The sequence below is a fragment of the Nomia melanderi genome, chromosome 1 (genome assembly GCF_051020985.1).
Source record: "Nomia melanderi isolate GNS246 chromosome 1, iyNomMela1, whole genome shotgun sequence".
Taxonomy (NCBI): domain Eukaryota; kingdom Metazoa; phylum Arthropoda; class Insecta; order Hymenoptera; family Halictidae; genus Nomia; species Nomia melanderi.
In genome coordinates, this window is record NC_134999.1 from 37622413 (window position 1) to 37643730 (window position 21318).

Here is a 21318-nt window from a genome sequence, read left to right on the forward strand (position 1 = left end):
CGCCGCGCCTCGCCGCGCTGACTGCGGCCGCGACTCGACTCGGTTTTCAGGTTCTGCGCGGCCGGGCCGTTATGGTCCTTCTACGGGAGCGGTTTTCACGGAAACAATCGTTGAAAATGCCGAACGTTTACCGTAATTTCAGGGAAACCGCACCGCCTAGGCAGCGGCCAGAACAACTGCGGTGAACAGCCAGTTCACACATTCCGGGTGGATTGGATGGTTCGCGGTTTGGAGAATCGTCCGACGAGCGTGTTAGTTTAAACTTGGAGTTTCTAAGTCGTCGTCGTTCGTTTCAATCCATCGAGTTCTTGAAATTTTCTGATAGTTCCCTTTGACTTCGATCGGCAATTTGTTTGGTATCTTGTTTGTTAGATGTATTTGCTAATTTGGAGGATTGTTATCTTCGCGGCTTGTGTAACTTCTTTATCTATTGTCACAGCTTATCTCAATTTGCGCTTGTCTATATTAAGTGTGTCCATTCTTCAAAGTTCTCGTCTGTCCGTTACTGTCTTTCTCTACTCGGTGTCTTCACTGTATACCCGTTCCTTATACACTTCCAACTCCTTTGACAGAGCGATTCTCAAAAGCTATAATCCAAACAAACGAGAGCACACTCCGAAAGGGCGTCTCCGAAAGAATTCGAGCAATTCCGGCGATAAAGGACGAAGAAAAAAAGACCGTCTCGAAGGGAGGAAGAGAGAGGAATCCCCTATTTCTGGAGCAGGCTCGCCCTCTGACATAATTATAAATATAGAATAGACGGGACGCGCTAAATCGGCCGCCCCGAGTCCAGTCCTTTCCTCCTCGTCGGGTCCATTCCCGAGTCTTCTTTGTAATTCTCCGACGTTCCGAATGTATTTCTTCGCACCGGCAATTTTTCCATTCCCGCGGCATCCCCGGAGCCCGGAGAAACGGCACTCGGATGCGGAAGTCATTCGAAGTAGAAACGGGAGCACAAAAGCGGCCCGTAAACCCCTCCACAATTTTCCTCGGCGAGCTCGTATTTCCGTCGTTCCTTCCGGACAGTCCGACGCAGCCTCTTCCTCCCACTCTCTACTTTCTTCGGGTTTCAGATGTTGTATTATCCTGAAAAAAAGCTCTCCCCCTTCGAGCCGCGCGCTGAAAATTCACCGGCGACGAGCGGAAAATGTGCTACCTCGACGGTGGACACGATCTTTCCGCTCCGGCGGTTCAACGGTACACCGAGTTCCGGAGATTTGTCTGACAGATGGCCTGTACGCGCCGCGTTAACTGTAAGGAACAGTGTCAGCGGCTCGACAAAGTCAAACTTTAGATTCCCGGCAGCCTGGATTCGCGGGGAAGCCCCGAGACAATGTCTCGCGTTTCAGCAGATGTCTCGGGCTTCTTTCTCGCTGAATTATGGAATCTTTGGCCTCCTCATTTTCATTCTATCCGTCCTATCTACTGACATTAATAATGCATCATTCGGAACAGCGAACCGTCGAAGATTAAGATTAATTCGAAAGCTCGGATCCCCCGAAGTTTAAATACCGATATTAATTACTCCGAAGTCGTGCAATCGTCAAAGTTCCCGAGTATTCGAGCTGAAATGTCAATTTCAAAGCTTAAATCCTCAAAGAGCGAACTCGAAAGATTCTTCGAAATATTAATTTCGAAACTAACAAACTCCCCGAGACACGATCCACGGCGACTGCTCTTCCCGAGCCACCCACCTCTCAATTATTTTCGTTTCTCATCAGCGCGCCGCGTCGCGCTGACAAATTGCCCGGCCGGCGAACCTGCACGGTCGCTCGCAATATCCATCCGCAAACCGCGGGCCTCGTATTTCATAACGCGATACAGCGTGTCGCATCGTTACCGTCGGGTCGATTTTTCTCTTTCCAGTTGCCGATGCCGGAGACGACAATGAGTCACGGCGGCCGACCGCATTGGCCATTCGCGGCAGAAAACGCGCGCCGAGTGCCGTAACCGTGGCCGCGTATGGGTAGACAATTTATTAATTGTCCCGCGCCGGTTTTCCTCCTCCCAGATCTTTTCCACGTGATCCCCTTCCGACGCTCGGGCATCTTTTGCGGCGCCCGATTCGGACCGCCGTTGCGACACCCGTCTGGAATCACTGCCAGAGGAACGGCCCGCTTTCCACTCGCGTGATTTTCCACGCCGAGCGCCGTCAAAACTCGACTAATCTCTTTCAGTTTCACAATGCTGAAACGATCTTGACGCGCGGCTTCGTAAAAATGGACCCGGAGCCTCCCACTTTCGACCAGAGTGAAGATATTCGAACATCAGAGGTTCTTACATTAATTATTCCGATATAAAATTGAGTTTTGCAAGGAATGTTTTAAAAATCGGGATGTGAATTGGATAGATAATGATTGTACATGAAAAAATGAGTTAGAAATGTTTAAAGAAGTTTTTTTCTATCACGCCTAGTTTCCGAGATAATCGCGTTAGAAGATTTGCTCGACGCGCGGCGTTCGTTGAGCGTGTCTGATCATGACACACTGTATCTACTTCTTGCAACGCGTATAAATCACGTAGACCTTCTGACTCGATTATCTCAGGAATTACGTGTCCTATCGAAAAATTGTATTCTACATTTTTCATTCAGTTTTCCATGGAGATTCAGTATATATCAAGTTTTACTCCCATTTCCGTACCGTTTTGTATAAAAATTGATTTTATATCGGAACGATCGATTTCGACACGATAGGCATTTTTGACGACGTGTAGATATTAATTCCTAGTTCTTTGACTCTTTTCGTAATGAAACTCTATATCAGCTACGATGAAACTCCCGTCAGGCGTGTCTTGCCGGTCGGACTTATTAATAGACAGTCTGAGCATTTAATTACGAGATTCGTTACACCGAGAGAAGTTGACGGTAACGTTCGCGGGAAGCCTGCCAAAAAAAGGGACTCTGTAATCAGCTCGAGTTTTGTGCGTGCGCGTATAAATAGGGGCGGAAGGAGGCGCGCCACAGGTCCGCCGGGAATAATCGAGCAACATTAATCGGGCGAAGCGTGAGTCAGCCGGCACTCGCTAGTTTTTCGCGGACACTAAACGGGGAGATTGATACTCCAAGTCGTTCCCCGGAGATTTAAAGCCACTCAGAACGCCGGGTTACACTTAAACGTGGCTTCTGACGTCCTAGCGGCCGGAAGTCTTCAACATTCGTTGGCTAACGCGTAATTATTCATAGCGCCTCTTGAGCAATCGGACTGCCCTTTTTTATAGACCGAACGCTACTTCGAATATCAGCTAAATCTGATTTAATTAATATCACACGCGAGTGAAATATTTCACTCTTCAACTACACATTGTATCCTTATTTCAACTCATCAACCTGTCACCGAACAATCAAACGAAAATAAATGCTCATCCCCAATGTTCAACGATAATTCACCATGCACTACCCTCAGCTAGAGAATTCCAACTAAAAATCTGGAACCAATTAATTACACATCTCCAAAACTCATCTATGCTATGTCCTAAATGCACACAGGTCCGTTTTCCTGAGTCCACGAATAATCTGAGCCGAACGGTGGCAGGATCCCGAAACAGGAATCTGGGTCAGCCACTTAATCGAGGATCTAATCACCGCGAGGGAAAGTTTCGTCGAACAGCTAACAGAAGCTATCGCTTACCCATCGACATGGTCCGATCCGGTCTTCACGGGCCCATTAGCGAACTCGGGCGGCGGGTCGGGCGTGTTCGGGCTCAAAGGCGTAATGGGTCGCCTCGAGTTCTCGCCGAGGATGTCCTCGAAGTCGACGACAGGTGCTGCGCCCCTCACGGACGCCTTCCTGACCAGGGACGGCGAGGAGAGCTTCTGGTGTTTGATCATGTCCGTGGTGGCGCCGTACGAGAACGGCTGGCTGGTCTGTCTCGCGTGGTACGGTATGTCCTCGTCGATATAATCGATATTGCCGGGCGGCGAGAACGAGTCCGCGTGCTTCCTGTACGAGTCGGTCGAGGACTCCGAGATTTTTCGATCCGGCGACACACGGTACTCGTACTCCTCGCGACGGTGCTCGATCTTGCTCGGCTCCCGGTACTCGTTCTTCAGCGTGCTGTAGCTGCTGCTCGTGTTGTACGGGGGGCTGGACTCCTTTCCAGCCCCGTAGCTCCTGTAAGAGTCCTTCAGCGTGGAATACGTCGACGGGGAGTTACTCGCGTGGCTGCTGTAGCTGCGAGTCTCCTGGATGTACATCTTCTCGCTTCTGTCGGCTCGGTAGTCCTCTGACGGAGGGTCTGGCATCGACTGTTGGCACAAGGTATTGTTTGCTGTTTGGCCCTTGCGTGTTTTTGCCAGTGGGAAGAGATTCTGGACGTTTCTGGTTTGGTTGGGAAGTTTGGACGAAGTGGAGATGCGAGGAGGATTCAATTGGTAGTGTCTTTTTCGAGGGTGAAGATCAATGAAACATCTGCTACATGAAGATAGTATTACCTCTTGGTTAGTTAGTATTATTAGGTGTTTGGTCCTTGGGTGTTTTTACGAGTGTAGTGGGAAGAGATTCTGGAAGTTTCTGGTTTGGTTGGGAAGTTTGGACAGATGCGAGGAGGATTCAATTGGTAGTGTCTTTTTTGGGGATGAAGATCAGTGGAACATCTGTTACATAAAGATAGTATTACCTCCTGGTTAGTTAGCATTGTTAGGTGTTTGGTCCTTGGGTGTTTTTACGAGTGTAGTGGGAAGAGTTTCTGGAAGTTTCTGGTTTGATTTCGAAGTTTGGACAGATGCGAGGAGGATTCAATTGGTAGTGTCTTTTTTAGGATGAAGATAGCGGTACCTCTTGGTTAGTATTGTTAGGTGTTTGTTCTTTGAGTATTGCCTGTTTTCGTAAATGTATTATTATTGAAATGTGGCAGTTTGGAAGGAGAGATGCGAGTAGGATTCGATTGATCGTAGTGTCCTTTTCGAGAATGAAAGATCACCGAAAAGTGTACTATATTCTGAAGGTAGGATTAGATACTAGATATTAAATCGACGTCGTCTAACTATAGACACTACTCGAGTAGACAAGACCGAAACGAAGGTTCCAAGTAAAGATTAACCTTATCGTATAAGTAACTACTCAAGTAGACGCGGTCCGAGTTCAAGTTCCAGGTAAAGATAGATTATCAAGGTCTCGCGTTGCGAACGAAAGGAATGTCCGCTTATTGATTCGGTCGGAATAGCGGTGTGCCCGATAAGATTGTCCGTAGCGAAACGAGAGCATACCTCGACAGTGAGCATCATATCATGGAGGAGTTTATCAAGATCACCATGAGCCTGGTTATCCGGCTCCGGCTCCGGTGGGCTAGGTCGCTGCGGTGGAGCGCTGCTGATGCCACTGTCCATGGAAACTGTCAATGGTGAGCCGCGGGCACCACCGGCAGCACCCTGGTGAACCACAGCGTACAAGGATCCATCTATGGGACCGCAAGTGTAACCCAATCCACGAGGCGACGTCTGAACCGAGGAACTCGAAGGTGGTGGCGGCGATAATGGTGTTTCCCGTCCTTCTGAAAAATTTCAACGTCGGATTAGATTCCCTATTTAACTACTCTCAACTATTATCGAGTAACCCATGATCAAAATGACTCGGAACATTGGTATTTTTAAATCATCCATAGTCTATTTTTCACTTGTACCCAATAATACAATCAAATATGTGGAATTAGATTCCCTATTTAACTACTCTCAACTATTATCGAGTAACCCATGATCAAAATGACTCGGAACATTGGTACTTTTAAATCATCCATAGTCTAGTTTTCACTTGTACAATAATACAATCAAATATGTGGAATTAGATTCCCTATTTAACTACTCTCAACTATTATCGAGTAACCCATGATCAAAATGACTCGGAACATTGGTACTTTTAAATCATCCATAGTCTAGTTTTCACTTGTACCCAATAATACAATCGAATATGTATTTAACCCCTTGGCCTATGATTTCTTTCTCAACTCTGATACGGCTATTTTGTCATTAATAATTTATTGGAAAAAGAGAAAAATTCTAATCATATGTTATACCTATATTTCCTTTTAAGTATAATAGTTGATTACAGAGGAATAATATGTACTTCGAATTCGAATGAACCGAGTACTATATATTTATTGAATCGTGTTAAAAATCTTCACCACGAGTCTCACTCGTTGTTGTAGGCCAAGGGGTTAACAAGCTTCGCAGCTCTTAAAATGTCCGAATCCCTAATCGTAAATCTTATTTCCCAATTCCGAAGTTCCAGAGTCTCTTCTTCTTCAACAATACAAATCCTGTTTATAAAAGGGTACACAGCTACCGAAGTGGTCATTCATCCGATAATTAACGAATCTCTCTATCCACGACCCAAACAACACCGACTTTTTCCCAATCGAGCGCGCCGACACCCAAGGAAAGTTAGTTCGAGGCGTTAGCTCGTGCAATTTCCCGGAGCATCATCGAACAAAGAGTCTCGTTAGCGGCGAACAATCGGTAGTAAATCGTTGATCGACGAAGCTCCGCGGACTAATTCCGGCCGGGCGGGTTAAGGACCGTCCGGATCCATAGATCGCAGTTCCTTCGTCGTCCCGAAGCAATTTAACGCTAATCCGCGCGGCCGTGTCACGGCTGAATAATTCACGTGCACGTGGCTCGCGCAATCTTCGCGGCGAATTGTCCGCGCGCGCCGGACCCGAAGAAAGTCGGAGAGTTCACGGGGTCGGCGCGGGATCTCGCTGGGACTCGCCTCGATCTCCAGAAATCCGCGTCACGTAAGGCGCGCGGCGGTTCGAGGAACGGCCCTTTCCTCGACCGCTAAAATATATCTTCCCGGCGTTCGTGATGGAATTGCCGAATGGGAGCCGGCGCGAACGGAGAAAAATGTCTCACGATTGTCATCCCGGTGACGACTTATCGCGGAGCGACCCGCGGAATAATCGATCGAACTCCGCGCCGCACTTTCGAGCTCCAATGAATTGAAAATGAAGGCGGAGAGAGAGCTCGGCAGTCTCACTCCGGGAGATCGATCTTCCATTGTTCGAAAGGGAAACCGTTTCGATGGATCCATGGATTCGGAATTGCAGATGCGCCGGGAAAAGCGAGAAGCAGAAATTCGATTCGCTGCCATGACGAATGTTACACACGCTATCGCTAAGCTTTTATTTCATGCGAATATTTCGTTGGGAATATTCCATGCGCATTCAATACACTTCTTGAATATTCAGGACGGAACACCTCGAATCAAATGTTCGCGGTGTTTAAATTGTCCGATTCACCTGGAACGGATTCACCGGAATCCCACGGCGACCAGAATTAAACGAATCGCGCGTCCATCTGAACGGAATATCCGCTCGGATTGAAGATTCTCTCGAAACTGAATGGCACACGTTCAGGGCAACGTGTCGTTTAATAGAGTTTCTTACGTGACCGACGGGGGCGATGGAAAAAATGAGATCCGCGAGAGAAAGAGGGCAAAAACAGTCTGCGGTGGAAAGTGCACACCGGCGGAGTGTGCTTTAAAGCTCGCCGGCACTCGTGGACACGCCATTAGCCTCGAGTAGACGGTCGCCCGGCGCTTTCCTCGCTCGATGAGAACCTCCTTTATGCGGGACCGTATCTCGCGGACGTTCACGCGAGCTGCGCGCGGAGTTTTTGTTTGAAAATTCGCCGCGCGAGCGCGCCGGCCGTCTCGCGGACGGTCGTCCTTTTTCCGCCGGCGGAATAACGAGAGCCGCGAAGGTGGTTTCTTTTATCGGGCCCAGCCGCGGGACAGCTCCTCTCTCGTGCCTTTTTTTGGTAGCGGAGAGACCGCGGCGTGGGCTCGCGGCGCACGGCGATTAAGAATTCAAATTACCCGCCGGTTTAAGATTCCAAGGCGCTGGGGCTCCGCTTCGCCTTCGTCGGATTATTCATGGGAGATGTTTGCTTCCATTATGCGAGAAGCGTCTTGACAGAATCAATGAAACCGTCCGCCGGGAACTCCGAGATGAATACAGATTTTAATAACACTTATTTAAATTTTTCATTTAACATCCACTCCGCGGACACCGGGAAGCGAGGTCGTTCTTTTTCAGTGATTACGGGACGTTAAGCTTTCGGGACGCCTATAAACCTCGGAATAACGCAATTCGTAGTCGAACAGGGTCGTTAAATTCTTTCGGAGATTGAAATCAAGTGTCCGATCGGGGGACATCCGTTTCTACTTCGTTCACTTCGATTTATTAAACGAACAGACCGAGAGTTTCGTGTTAATCCGTTGGTTGTATGATTTACCTCGCGACTATGCCTGTTGGATTTGCATTACCGTTAACAGGTTACGAAATCCGAAAGCAATTTTCAATGATACGTAAATAATCTTTCATCTTTGTCTACCTGCAAATGAAACTGATTATTATCACACTAGTCGAGAATCGTTACATCCTCTCAGACGTCATCAGAATATTAGACTAAACCTTTGCACTCGAGAGGTGACTCTCAGTCACCACATTTGACACGGTAAAATTATAGAATGTGATATTTAACGTTAAACTTTGTATAATGCCTCGACACGTGAAACACTGAAATAAAATAGCTTTGTTCAATGTACTGGTGATTTCGAATTAGTCTCAAACATCGTCTTCGCCTCATAAAGAAATGTTAAATATTTCTAGTAAGAAACATCCGAGTGCAAAGGGTCAACACTCTGGCAACCGTTTCAAGCGAAGATATCGAAACGTCCCAACATCCCCCGACAATTTCAAGCCTCGATCGTCAGACTAGAATGCAGAAGAGTGCAGCCAACAGATTCCAGGCGTCGATACAATTTCCAGGTCACCCTATACAGCACCGTCGAAGAACCGCAGCAGAATTGAATCCGCTATCTGCGGAGCGCATCGCGGCAGGTATAAATCATTTTTATTCAAGCGTTCCTCGATTACACGCGTACGGGGCCGGCAGCGGCGGCGGCGGAATCTACACTCCGTCAATGACGGCTAATCTCGACGCGCTAGCCGCGGCAGATGGAACGCATTTAACACCCGCGCGGCGAACGCATTGGAAACACGGCCCGGTCTGTTGGCCCCGGCCGATCGAGATCGGCAGATTGCAGCGGCCGCAGCCTCCTTTAAATGAAGAGAGAATCTAAATGGCACCGGGTATCGTGGCCGTCGAACGTGAGACCCTAACGACGCAGTAAATCCCGGGAATATTTACAGAACACGATAACCGAGGAGCTGCCATGGCTACGATATCGTTATCGCGGGCGTGACTTCGATCGAGGAATGAATGAGCCTCTCACCTGGCTCTCATTTCTGCGAACGAGAACGTCAACGATGGAAGGAACGTCGATTAAGTGGCGGTAATGGCTGCCGAATGACATTCCTCGCGAATATCGAGGCTGACCTGAATCCGACGTTTGGACATGTTCGAGGGTGTTCGGTAATGTTTGCCAACTGTCGCCGATAAATAGATTGTTTCTTTTTCTGAATTCAACAGTGTCACGTTTGGAATTTATTAACCCCTTGCACTCGGGAGGTGACTCTCCACCACTTGGCTTGATACAGTAACATTATAAAGGTTCATGCTTAATACTGAACTGTGTATAACGCATAGTTTGTGAAATATCGAAGTAAATTACTTTGTCTCTTAAACCTAATCACGAGATCAAAGAATTCTACGTTATTAACCCTTTGCACTCGGAAGTTTTTAGCTAGAAATATTCGACGCTCTTTGATGAAATATAGACGATGCTTGCTGCGACTAATGCAAATAATTTCATCGATAAATTAAGAGACAAAGTAATTTACTTAATTTATCGATTAAATTATTTATATCAGTCGCAGCAAGGATCGTCTATATTTTATCAAAGAGCTTTGAATATTTCTAGCAAAAAACTTGTGCAAAGGGTTAATAGCGTAGGATTCTTTGATCTCGTAATTAGGTTTACCGTTTTGTCAATAGGTTCGTGTAGGTAATATCATAGAGGTTCGTTAATTTAGGGCAGTGATTGGTAAGGCTCGTTTTTTTAAATGAAAATGGAATATGGTGGTCGAACTGGATTGAATACCACCCACAAAGGGACCACCACGGATTTCTTCGAAGAAGGATATTCGCTCGAAGGCTGAATTTGGAGTAATGAGGGGGCTCCACGGAGATGTTGACTGTAAATAGTGCCTTAAGGCAAGATGGCGCCCGAGTTGCGTGTTTCGGGAGGTCCATTAAGCCTGCCAAAAGCCTTTACGCTAAAGCGCCGGTTAAATCGTTACGTCGGAAGTATCACGCGGCAGTTTAAACTGTTACTCAAATTGCCGGCGAAACATAAGGACCGCGTTAATATTAATTTTAACGAGCTACGTTGATTTTTTATGGTCGAAGCCGACATTCGCCCACTGAACTTAGAAGAAACTGTTACATGGACCACTTTCGTTTCCTAACTGAAAGTCCTGCTCGTCAATTATTTAGATTAAGTCTATACTAGTATTCACTTAATATCATAACACATTATTAATGTTCTATTATTATATTCTACTAACGTTTCCCTTCTCAAAACTAAAAGCAGTCCGCGTAATTCGCGAGTACTTAGGAGAAACTGTTACATGGACCACTTTCGTCTCCTAACTGAAAGTCCTGCTCGTCAATCATTTAGATTAAGTCAAGATTAGTACTTATTTAACGTTATAACACATTATTAATGTTCTATTATATTCTACTAACGTTTCCCTTCTCAAAACTAAAATCAATCCGCGTAATTCGCGAGTAGCAATTAGCAGCTTCGCGCACAGACGACGCGAAGAGTTATTTAAACGCGTCCGAAAAGCGACTTTGTTATCCAGATGAATGAACCTCGAAACGAGAGGCACGAAGATCGCACTAATCACCGGGGCAAACACTGACACGACGAGCCGATCTACGACGAGCAGTTAACACGTGCAGGCCGCAGCTGCAACTGCGACTCTCCCGCAGATTGTCCGCGGGATAGCGGTGTCGCCTTTGGCCAATGGTCGCTCACGATCCACGCGGATTTATTGCGCCAAATGATACGTCCACGCAACGCTCGCCGCGGCTGCTCGTCTGTTATTGCGGCTCCGTTCGTTTCCTTTTCCATCGACGAAAATACCGATCCGAGCCAAGGACGAGACCGATCGGCCGAGACTTATTATTCTACGACTTCGATCATTTCGAAGGGTGTTATCGATGGTCACGCACCAATTCCTCGACTGGCCACCGTCGGAAATTAAATGGGCCATTCATCAATTGTCGCCGGAACATAAACGAACGCGCGTCGCACCGTCTCTATGCTCGAATTCCTTCAATCAACGTCATCGAACAGAGTATTTCAATTCGTTTCGATCATCGAGCACATCGATTCCTTATCGCGAGCATTAAATTCCGAACGGTAAAGAATATTACTTAATTCCGTACAAAAACGGTAACTTCATCAATTGTCGCCGGAACACGAACGCTCGTCGCATCGTTTCTATGCTCGAATTCCTTCAATCAATGTCATCGAACAGAGTATTTCAATTCGTTTCGATCATCGAGCACATCGATTCCTCATCGCGGGCGTTAAATTCCGAACGGTAAAGAATATTACTTAACTCCGTACAAAAACGGTAACTTTCCACGGTGCTTCTCGTTTATGAAAGCATCATTGAATACACCAATCAGCGCAATCAATTAGTCGGTAAGAACCGAATCGGTACACAGATCGTTAACGGAGAGCCCGCTCGAAGACGCTCGAGTAAAGTATCGGCCGGGGAACGGCTTTACGTTCGCGGGCATCTGGGAGAAAGGTTCGAAAGAAGTTTTACAGCGGCACGCCGCGCGATGAAGAAGCCAGCGGTATCAGCTGATGATTTGCGACGTCAGCCATTAAATCGGGTTAATAGAGGAAGCGATAAACCGTGTACGCTCGAGGAGCAAGGATAAAGGGTTACTCGCCGGAGCTCGGAAGTGCTCAACGGGAACGATCGTCTCCGCGAGCCTATCGTAAACAATTGCACTTAAGCGTAATGCTCCTCGGCGCGCGGGCGCGCGGGCGCGCGAGCACGCGAGTTCGCGCGACTCGTTGCACCTCGCTAAGTAAACGATGAAATTAATGGCGGAGGAACAACGGAGCCGGCCTCCCGAAGAGCGCTGCCCCGGCCGATCTAGTTTCATTTCGCACCGTTTAATGCTCCCTAGCTTGCGCGTTTTACGGCCGCGGACGGCCGTTGCCTTCGGAAACTTGTAAACATCTGTGGGAAATTCCTCGGTTTCGCTGACCGGCCGGGAACTTCCTAGCTGCCGGCGACTGTAACGCGATACAGTGCCACGCAAAATCGTCGGCGCGTCCCGGAGTTATCCGTATCGGCGCGCCGATGCCGCAGATCCTCGGATTTCGGAAATTCTCGAATCCTTCGCGATACGATCTTCAACTGGAAGATTCTATGCAGACTGAGAAGTTCAACTCTGATAGATAGATCCAAGGAAATAGGAATTCAGCTTGGATCAAGTTCCAAATTCCACTATTGAAACGATTAAAAGTGACCAAATACCATAGAACAATTTCATAATCCTTGAAAATTCCAAGGTTCGAACTCCCAGAATCTAAATTACCAATAAACTACAATTCGTCAACGATAGTCTACTTCAGAATCACCATACAAACCGAGACGCTCGAGCCCAACTAAAGAAACGACTCGACCAACCGATTCCCCGTCTCCGCTGAGTCTCCCAAACTTTTGGACCGTAATGTACCCTCTCTATCCCGCCGGGCAGATTCGTTTCACGCTGTTTAATGGACTCGCGGCCCGGGACGTGTCTTTACGGCACGCGAGTAAGTGTCCAAGGCGCCGCTGGAAAGCGCCATATTTCGCGGAGCGTGCGTGCGGCGCGATCGCCTCGGAATCCATGGAAACGGCGAGCCCCGGCTTTTCCTCGTTTCCGTCGGACACCTTCTCTCGCGGCGTTAACGAGCAACGGGCGCAACGGGTTCGCGTAACTAGTCGAGGCGAATATGATAATTAGATTCCCGCGCATGAACGTCATCGCCTCGGCCGGTTCTGCCCGGCCCCCCTCCACGTTCCGCGCGTCTCGTTCCTTTATTTTCCAGCCCTCCGGCCCCTCCGCGGCGCGTTCCTCGGCCGCCTCCATTCACGAAAGGACGCGGATTACGCGAGCCCGGCTTATGGTAGTAAAATTCGCCATCGGCCGCGCGCACGCCGGCCGGTTTCTATTCATGCGGACCCGTCATTATCTTTCGGCAGGGAGCAACGAGCGTTCCGGTAGGACGACCGAGTGAAAGAGTTTCACGGCGGGGTCGGAGGGGGGAGAGAGAAGACGCCGAGAAAGAGAAAGGGAGACGCACGAACGAATTACTCGTTCGACGGCCTTATAGAGATTCATGAGACGCCGATGGGAAGTGGGCAACGATCCAGACGGAGCGTAGCTTCGGGATCGGTGACAAAAACCTGAAACCGGGGGCGTGGTTGGGTCCTTTGGGAACTAAGGACCTAACCCTACCGAAGGGCTCTCGCGGAGTGTGCTTTGGGAACGTACGTGTGAGCTTGATGTAATTGCACGCGGATATTCCGGTTGGTTATGGGGAGAGGAAGGGTTGGTTAAACTGTTCTTCGGTGTTAGACTGAAGTTGGAAGTGGTCGGTGCGGCAAGTTGAGAATGTAGACACTGGGGAAGAATTGTTAATGAAAGTGGAGAACTGCGGGAGGAATTGGAATATGATAAGCTAACGTTTCAGACACGTGCTGAGAATTAATCCTCGGAGGGCGGAAAGTTTAATAAAAAGAGGACGCGGTGTTAGAGGGAACTCGGAGGGAAGAATAGGAAGTTGGAGGTAACGAAATTTGTTTGGGATTCCGAAAGTTTTAAGTATCGTGTCTTAAGGGATGTAAAATTCAGGAAAGTGAAACACGGCGGAGTCTAAGTGATTCCATTAAGGGAATGAAGTAACGGGAGATGCTCGGTTAATATTCTTGGTGTAATCGACGGAGAAACTTCACCTCGGATTGAAATGCGCGATCCCCTGGCCGAAGGTTCCACTGAAAACTGAAACTATCCGCGCGCACGAGGTACGGGGAACACCAAAATCACTGTCTACGAGAGATTTCCACTCGGGAGCGGGAGAACAAACGCGTGTTCCGTTCACCGGGAGCACAGAAACGGCACTGTACGTTGCAAATGCTGCACGATGCTGATCACCACCACTACCACCGGCTGGCACAGTCATCGCGATCACCATCAACCACCACCACCGGCTACGTCACACCATCGGCATCGTTCACCGGCACCGGGGACCGGGCTATCGTCATCATCATTGGAGGCAGGCCTCGTTTCATCCTACGCGAGACGCTCGCTCGCTTGGCGAAGTTTCGGTCTGCCTCCGCAATCGACGGTGAATAAACACCGGTATGTACAACGGCCGACAGTGATTCCTGCCGGCGCTCGTGATTTAGGATCCTCTAAACCGCTAGGTAACTGGATCTGTTTGCTCTAAATTCTGATCCTGATTTTATTGCGTTACGCGGAACGGAACCATTCGCGGACGTTTTAATATCGTCGATTATCGTGCGAATTATCATTTGTAACGTCGACTCTTTGGATGGTTTGATCTGATTTTACCGTGGAAGGATGCTGGTAATTATCGGTGATTATAATTATGGGATCATTGATTAGTTTTCTCCAATTTTCGTCCAATTAAGAATAATCATCGATATCGTAATTATTTACCAATTTAGTAAGAGAAGAGTAATCGAAACGACAGAATCTCGAAGAACTCGTAAACATAAAAAATTTGAGGAAACTAATCAGAGTTAACTTTGAGATTCTATCGTTTCGATTAATCTTCTCTTACTAAATTGGTAAATAATTACGAAACAAAAGTTCACTCGTGAACATTACGAATTGAAGAATCAAGAATAATCGATGATCCTGTAATTATAACTCTATCGTTTCAATTGACCTTCTCTCACTCGATCGTTAAATAATCAATAAATAAAAGATACAAAGATTCCGAGGTATTAGTAAAGAAATGTTGAATGTTTCCCGGGTAGTCACAGAACGACAATTAGTTACATTTTAATTGGGGAACAGCGAGACAGTAGCTTCCAACGGGAATCATTGTCGGCGACTGTACATGCCCACGGACGAAAGCGAAATGAAGCGTATCACAGTTTTGTCTGTGCAATCCACTCGCCAAAGCTTCCGTGTGCGTGTTCGTCTCTCGCGAGATGCAATTATAAACGCTGGTCGGAGACCACGCACGGAATAGACACGTGACGAGCTGAGTTGACGGTGTTGGTACCGTCTGACATAGTTATTGTTAGCGTCCGTGTCTCGTGCACGGTATTCGCGAGGACGTGGATTTTAATGAGCCCCTTTGGCTGTCACTGGTTGCTCGTTTGCAGCCCGTTGCCGTCCACTGACGTGAAATAATGCTGAATCGAGGAAAAAGATGTGGAATCTGATTTCGAAATCATTGTCCCAAATATGACAAACCTCTGACCGTCAAACATCAATTCGTTCATTCAGCTGATAAGAATATATTAACACACATCTACACATTTCAAGAAATCAGATGAGACCGGTGAATTGTTCTCAAACATCTTCAAACAACATCAAACTCTACTTTCCAACAGCCTAATTCAACTACTATATACTTCCACGAAACCAATATCAAATGACAATCATCTACTAGTCATCCGTTCGACCACGAAGAACTCCCATCGACAAAACTATTAACACTAGGTTTACGAAATACGTCAAACTGAGGCATATTGGATTTTAGAAATATTGTAACTGTTTACGCCGATTTTGATTGATGCGATCACACTGACACGTACACCAATTACCTACTATCAAATCTCCAGTTTCCACGATCTAAATAAACGAGCAATTCTTTTAGGAATAATAGAATGAAGTGTGCAATAAATGTCCGTAAACCTAGTGTCAAGAAAGCAGCCAAGATAACCGAGTTACTCGAGAACTCCGTCTCAAACTTCCGAAAGCATCGTCGAACATCATCGACCGTCATTTCCATCAAGTTTACAAGAATAGCTCGACAGCGTAACCAGCTTTCAACAGAGAAATTTGTCAATCTCCCTTCGATCTCCCCTAATCGTCCGTATCATTGAGTCCCATCAGAATTCAATGAAATCCTAGCACCTTCTGACCTATCGCTCGCAGTTCCTGACCTACGTGAGCGTGTGCGCGAGCGACTGACGCGTACTTTCGAGGCGGTGTGCGGGTATTGCGTGTTCGCGGTGGCCCCTCTACTCATTCGACTGGCCTCCAGTCTCCAGTCCTTCTACGGCAACGCTCCGCGCGCGCTGTCCCGGCGCACCGTCGTTGTCCTCGCCATGGTCGATCGTTCGAGTCGATTATTTCGTGCGTGTACGCGCGCGAGCCCTGCCTGCCGAGGAAACGGTACTCACGACGTGCTCGAACCGCTGAATTCGACACTCGGGTTGCTACATCGCCGCGGAACGCCGCGAGGCAGCCTCTTCTCATGCGGAGCGTGTCGCAACGGCCGCCGGCCGCCGAGTGGGCCCAGAATTCCCTCCGAAACTAATTATTCACGGCGCGCAACATTGGTCAACGGGTCCATCGCCCGCTCTACGAGCATCCTGTAACTGACACCTGCGACGAGGACCGATGCTGGGTCAATTCTGACCTACGACTTTTTCCTTGAACTACTGAGCTTTGATAGGAATAAAAATTGTGACGATTATTTTCCTTTATCAGGAGATTCGTTCTAAAATTCGAACGAAACTATTTATATTCAAGATGATTTCAAATACTGAATGCTTTAGGATAGTAATAATTGCGAATTTCCTGCTTCTCCGTACATTCGTTCTAGAATTCGAATGAAACTATTTATATTCAAGATGATTTCAAATATCGAATGCTTTTAAGATAGTAATAATTGCGAATTTCCCGCTTCTCCGGAGATTCGTTATAGAATTCGAATGAAACTATATTCAAGACGATTTCAAATACTGAATGCTTTTAGGATGTTAAACCTTTGAACTCCGTAGGCTCCAATATTGCACCAGTTCTAATATGAAATATTTTAACGAACCAAAGAAACTACCCGAAAATTATTCGATTTTCCACACATCCAAATTTCGTGCTGAGAAGGAAAATAAAACATCGAAGGAATGTTCATTTTTCATTTTCACTAGAGATACCATAAAAATTAGTTGCTAAGGGTTAATAATCGCGAAAGCCATCTAGGTAGTTCTAGAACTGCTTTTTCCAGAAGATATCTTTGATACCGATACATAAAATAGCTTCGATATTAAAACTTCAGTGTTCCTATCGAGCGGATGTTCAACGGTGGTACCAAAGAATTGAATGATTTATTTAATAATCGAGATCCTGCTAGATTCATCTTCGTCAGTCGGAAGGCATCGAGCACTCGAAACTTTTAGCCCGCAGTGTTCATTAAAGTTGCAGGTAGGAGAAAAAGAAACGCGGCTCACCGTCGGACTGTAGAATTAATCAAACACGTTACTGTTCTTATTACTTCCCTTCAAATCAGAAGATCGTAAATCAAAGTGATCGATTGCTCCCCGGTATTACCGCGGATTACATACGCAAAATATCGTGTGCATTTCTCCGGGCATGTCGCTCGTCCGCCTGGGACCGGCCGAAATAGTCCGAGGGCCGGATTGATTCCGCGCAAAAGTCGCGTCGGATCAAGATTAATTTCGATTTGATTCCCATGAGCTCCGCGCCGGATAAAACGAAGATTAATCGAGCCGCGGCCGGCGTTCGACGCGCGTAAAACACAATCGTGTTTCTTCGAGCGCGGCGTGTAGCTACACGTCGCGGCCGTTTTAATCGGAATCCGCGCGAACGGTTCCGGGGACCGGTAGCAGCCGCGGTGCAAATGAATGGCCGGCAATTAATAATTCATCATCCAGCACGCTCTCGCGCTGAAAGGCCACGCACACGCGTTCGTTTAAGAACGAGTATAATTCCGTTCGCGTGTACGCTCGCGGAGGACGCGTGCCGCGGCGCGTAATACGCATCTACGCTCGCTACGGCGCTTGTTAGATCGCAACCTGCGATTACCGTGGATTTTTCTTCTCTCCCCTTCGCTGCTAGAAATCTTTCAGAATGCATAATAACACGAGTTTCCACTGTTCGCGTGTCAACCGGTGATTGAAGGATAATTCAAAGATCCACGTCGCTCCTTTAGAGTTCCAGCGAAAGAGGAAGTAGTTCAGGAACGAACGAAGAATACGAGGATACCTGTCAGAGATACTGAGATATCTAATGAGCACGTTTGGATCTTAATTGAATTCGTAAGGTAAGAGTTAAGAAGTTCAGGATGGATCCTCGTTCGTTTGAAATATAAATTCCAGCTCTGCAGATATCTTACGAGATTAACCGCTCGAAGCACCGTATTACCCATTGTACACTTATATTCATCTGTCATCTTACTCGCGACAGCGCGGAATTAATATACACATTAACATATTACCGAGCGCGCGATCTTCTCGGTTCGAGTTGAATAGAGGCAACGATGATGCATGACAAATCGAACCCTCCGTTTAGATGACGCGAATGATAGAGATGGTTTCGGGGTAACGCTATCAATTCCAATCAGCCATTACAACGGTGCAATGGGATATATATATATGTATGCGGGCACCTTTCAGCTCTAATCTATCATCATGCTTGGTTCACCGACGATCACGTAATTCGAGCGTTCATCGCAATAAAAGACGCGTGCCGCTGGGTACGGACGCACAACGCGCGCGCAGGTAACGAGTCGGTGTCAAGTATGCCAGCTTGCATCCGCGGGGATCATACGTGACACTCGTAACGATTACTAATCACGTACGCCGTGTTGCACGTGTAGCCGCAGCCGCTCGACCCGCCGCCGGACAGAACTGTGTTAAATAACTACAGTACTGGGCTCCGGATCTCTCCAGTAGCCTAATAATAGTCCGCTAGGAGCTGAGGTCAGGCCGCATAATAGGCTCATATGTCACGGGGAATTTACATAAATGCACCGCGAGAGTTAACTAGATCGCTGATGAGCACCGTCGCACGACGCAGCCCAAGGTGCACGCGTGAACCGCCTCGCTTCTCCGTTTTCCGCCAACAATCCTGACATCTTCTTCGTTTCATCGCTCGATTCAAGCTGGAGTCATTCTAGATTATAATTTCGTGACTACAGAATAGAAATGGATCACGAGAGTTTCAAGTGTTATCAATTTTTGATGTCTAAATGGAATGTACGATTCGAAATTAGAGGAAATGTTTGAAGACTTGCGAATTTATTTTTTTTTAAGGAATTTAATGTGGAAGGTAATAGGTGAATTGTGACTACAGAATAGAACTGGGTCACGATAGTTTCAAGTGTTATCAATTTTTTATTTCTAAATGGAACGTGCGATTCGAAATTAGAGGAAATGTTTGAAGACTTGTGAATTGATTTTTTTAAGGAATTTAGTGTGGAAGGTAATAGGTGAATTGTAGGTTGAAATAGGTTAAGTACGCGAGTTGAAATGGTTATATGGAAAGCTGAGTGTTCATTGAGGTTCATGGAGTCCATATTGAAAGGTTCATTTAAGTTGAATGTGTTCCACAAACGGGAATTCGAGTCGTTAATTCATAGGCGAGTTTGGTAACTGAGATTCGCCAAGGTTCAGCGAATCCTCTATTCGAAGTTCACGGGGTTCATCTAATTCTAAGTTTCCCACTTCCGTAGTAGCTGGGACACGAAAATTCTAAGTCCCGCAGTGGAGGATCGTAGCGTGTTCTTAAATTTAAGGACTAGAAAGCATCGCGGTGTGTCCCACTTTAAAAGATCAAACGTATTACTTAGCTCTGCGCTCAAGAGTCACGATAAATTCTAAATTCAGGCGGCTCGAGTAGCATATTTGCCTGTAAATTCAAGAGTTCACGATCCCCGCAGGACTCCCAGAAGCTTACTTAAGCAATAAACTCGAGGATTTACTATTTTTCAAAGCGAGCACTTGTAGTCTCGAAAACTGCGCTAGCCTCTTGCTACCATTCCTTAAATTACGCTAAAAGCGGTGCGTAGCGAAACAAAATCAGTCCTTTCAATCCTGAACATCAGCAAAACACTGGCTCAACAGCTCGAATGAAAAACCCATGGGAACCATTGCTTCTCGCGTTCTCCATAAATCAAAAACACAGAGAATCTTTAACCCTTTGAACTCCGTAGGCTCCAATATTGCACCAGGAATAATATTGTTATTGAATCCAAAGTAAAATTACAGAAATTCAGTGATTTCATGGTTTCGTTACGCTTCCTTGGAACGCGTTGATGCAACGTTCTGTAGACAAAGGGTTAATAGCTTGTGAGATTTTTCTTGTGTCTTATACACGGTGGCAAGCTTCGAATACTTCTTCTATTGAATGTATAAAATAGAAACCTCTATAAGAACTACACTCAGGGATTTTTAATCATTCGAGTCAAAGCAAAACGATCGGAGAAGATTGAAACCAATAGAAAACCTGTGAAGAATTAACCCTTTCAACTCCGTAGGCTCGAATATTGCACCAGAAATAATAGATATTTCAATGAACCTTAAAGAAACTATCCTACAATCATTAGATTCTCACACATCGAAATTTTGCACCAAGGAAAATGAAAGATCTAAGAAATGTTATAGCATTGTTCATTTTCGCTAGGGATACCATAAAAATTAGTTACAGTTACTAGATTACGAAACCATCCGGAGTGCTACGGGTTAATCGTCTAAATATTTTCGCTATCCCCTTCGAACCATTCGTCACCTCTGATACGAGGTTCGAGCGGATCAAAGAAACTGCGCTCGCGAGGTGCAGTTTCATAAACCTATCAGCGTCGCCCTAGTATCCAGTTTCTCAACTGCTCCCTGATGAATTGCATTACAATTTCGACGACAGCCAGGTGAGTTCCGCGAGGAACCAGTTCCGAGGCAGGTCTCCGAACCGAACGCAGCGCCGATCCGATTATCGAAAATCGTGGCGGCGACTGCGGCGGCGCATGATTCACCACCGGCAAATCCAGATCGCCGTGTCTCTCACCTACACCAGAGCGCACGCTCGTCGGAGCGTATCGCGGCTATTTCTACTGTCGGCCAGTGACGAGGACAGAACGAAAAGTTGGTCAGCCGGCGTTGGCAAGTGGCAGCGGTATTCCTAGGTAGCCGATCTGGGACAAGGACGCGTGCACGAATCGTGTGCGTAAGGTGAGCGAATAACGCGCGGCGGCGGCGGCGGCGGCGGCGGCTCGCCCCGGGATGCACACGGGAAGACGAAACTGTGGGAACCGGATCCTAATCGCCTGTCGCCGATACAAATGCGCGCAGCTGCGTCACGCCCGCGATATTGCCGCGATATTTCACCGGCGAATCGCT

General features: G+C 47.0%; 1 protein-coding gene across 23 annotated transcripts in view; it reads right to left on the bottom strand.

Moving 5' to 3' along the window:
• by (focal adhesion protein tensin) overlaps positions 1-21318 on the bottom strand; it is a 194647-nt gene that overhangs the window by 14511 nt on the left and 158818 nt on the right. For 22 of the 23 annotated variants that reach the window (XR_013000064.1, XM_031971929.2, XM_031971925.2 and 19 more), the window contains 2 exons: positions 5207-5490; positions 3630-4246 (listed from right to left, as the gene is read on the bottom strand). Coding sequence is in view for 22 of the 23 variants with exons in the window: in XM_031971929.2 (XP_031827789.2) it covers positions 3630-4246; positions 5207-5490 (901 nt within the window). In the remaining variant the exon portion in view is untranslated. The remainder of the gene's footprint in view (positions 1-3629; positions 4247-5206; positions 5491-21318) is intronic. The other variant, XM_031971926.2, reaches the window with a different exon arrangement.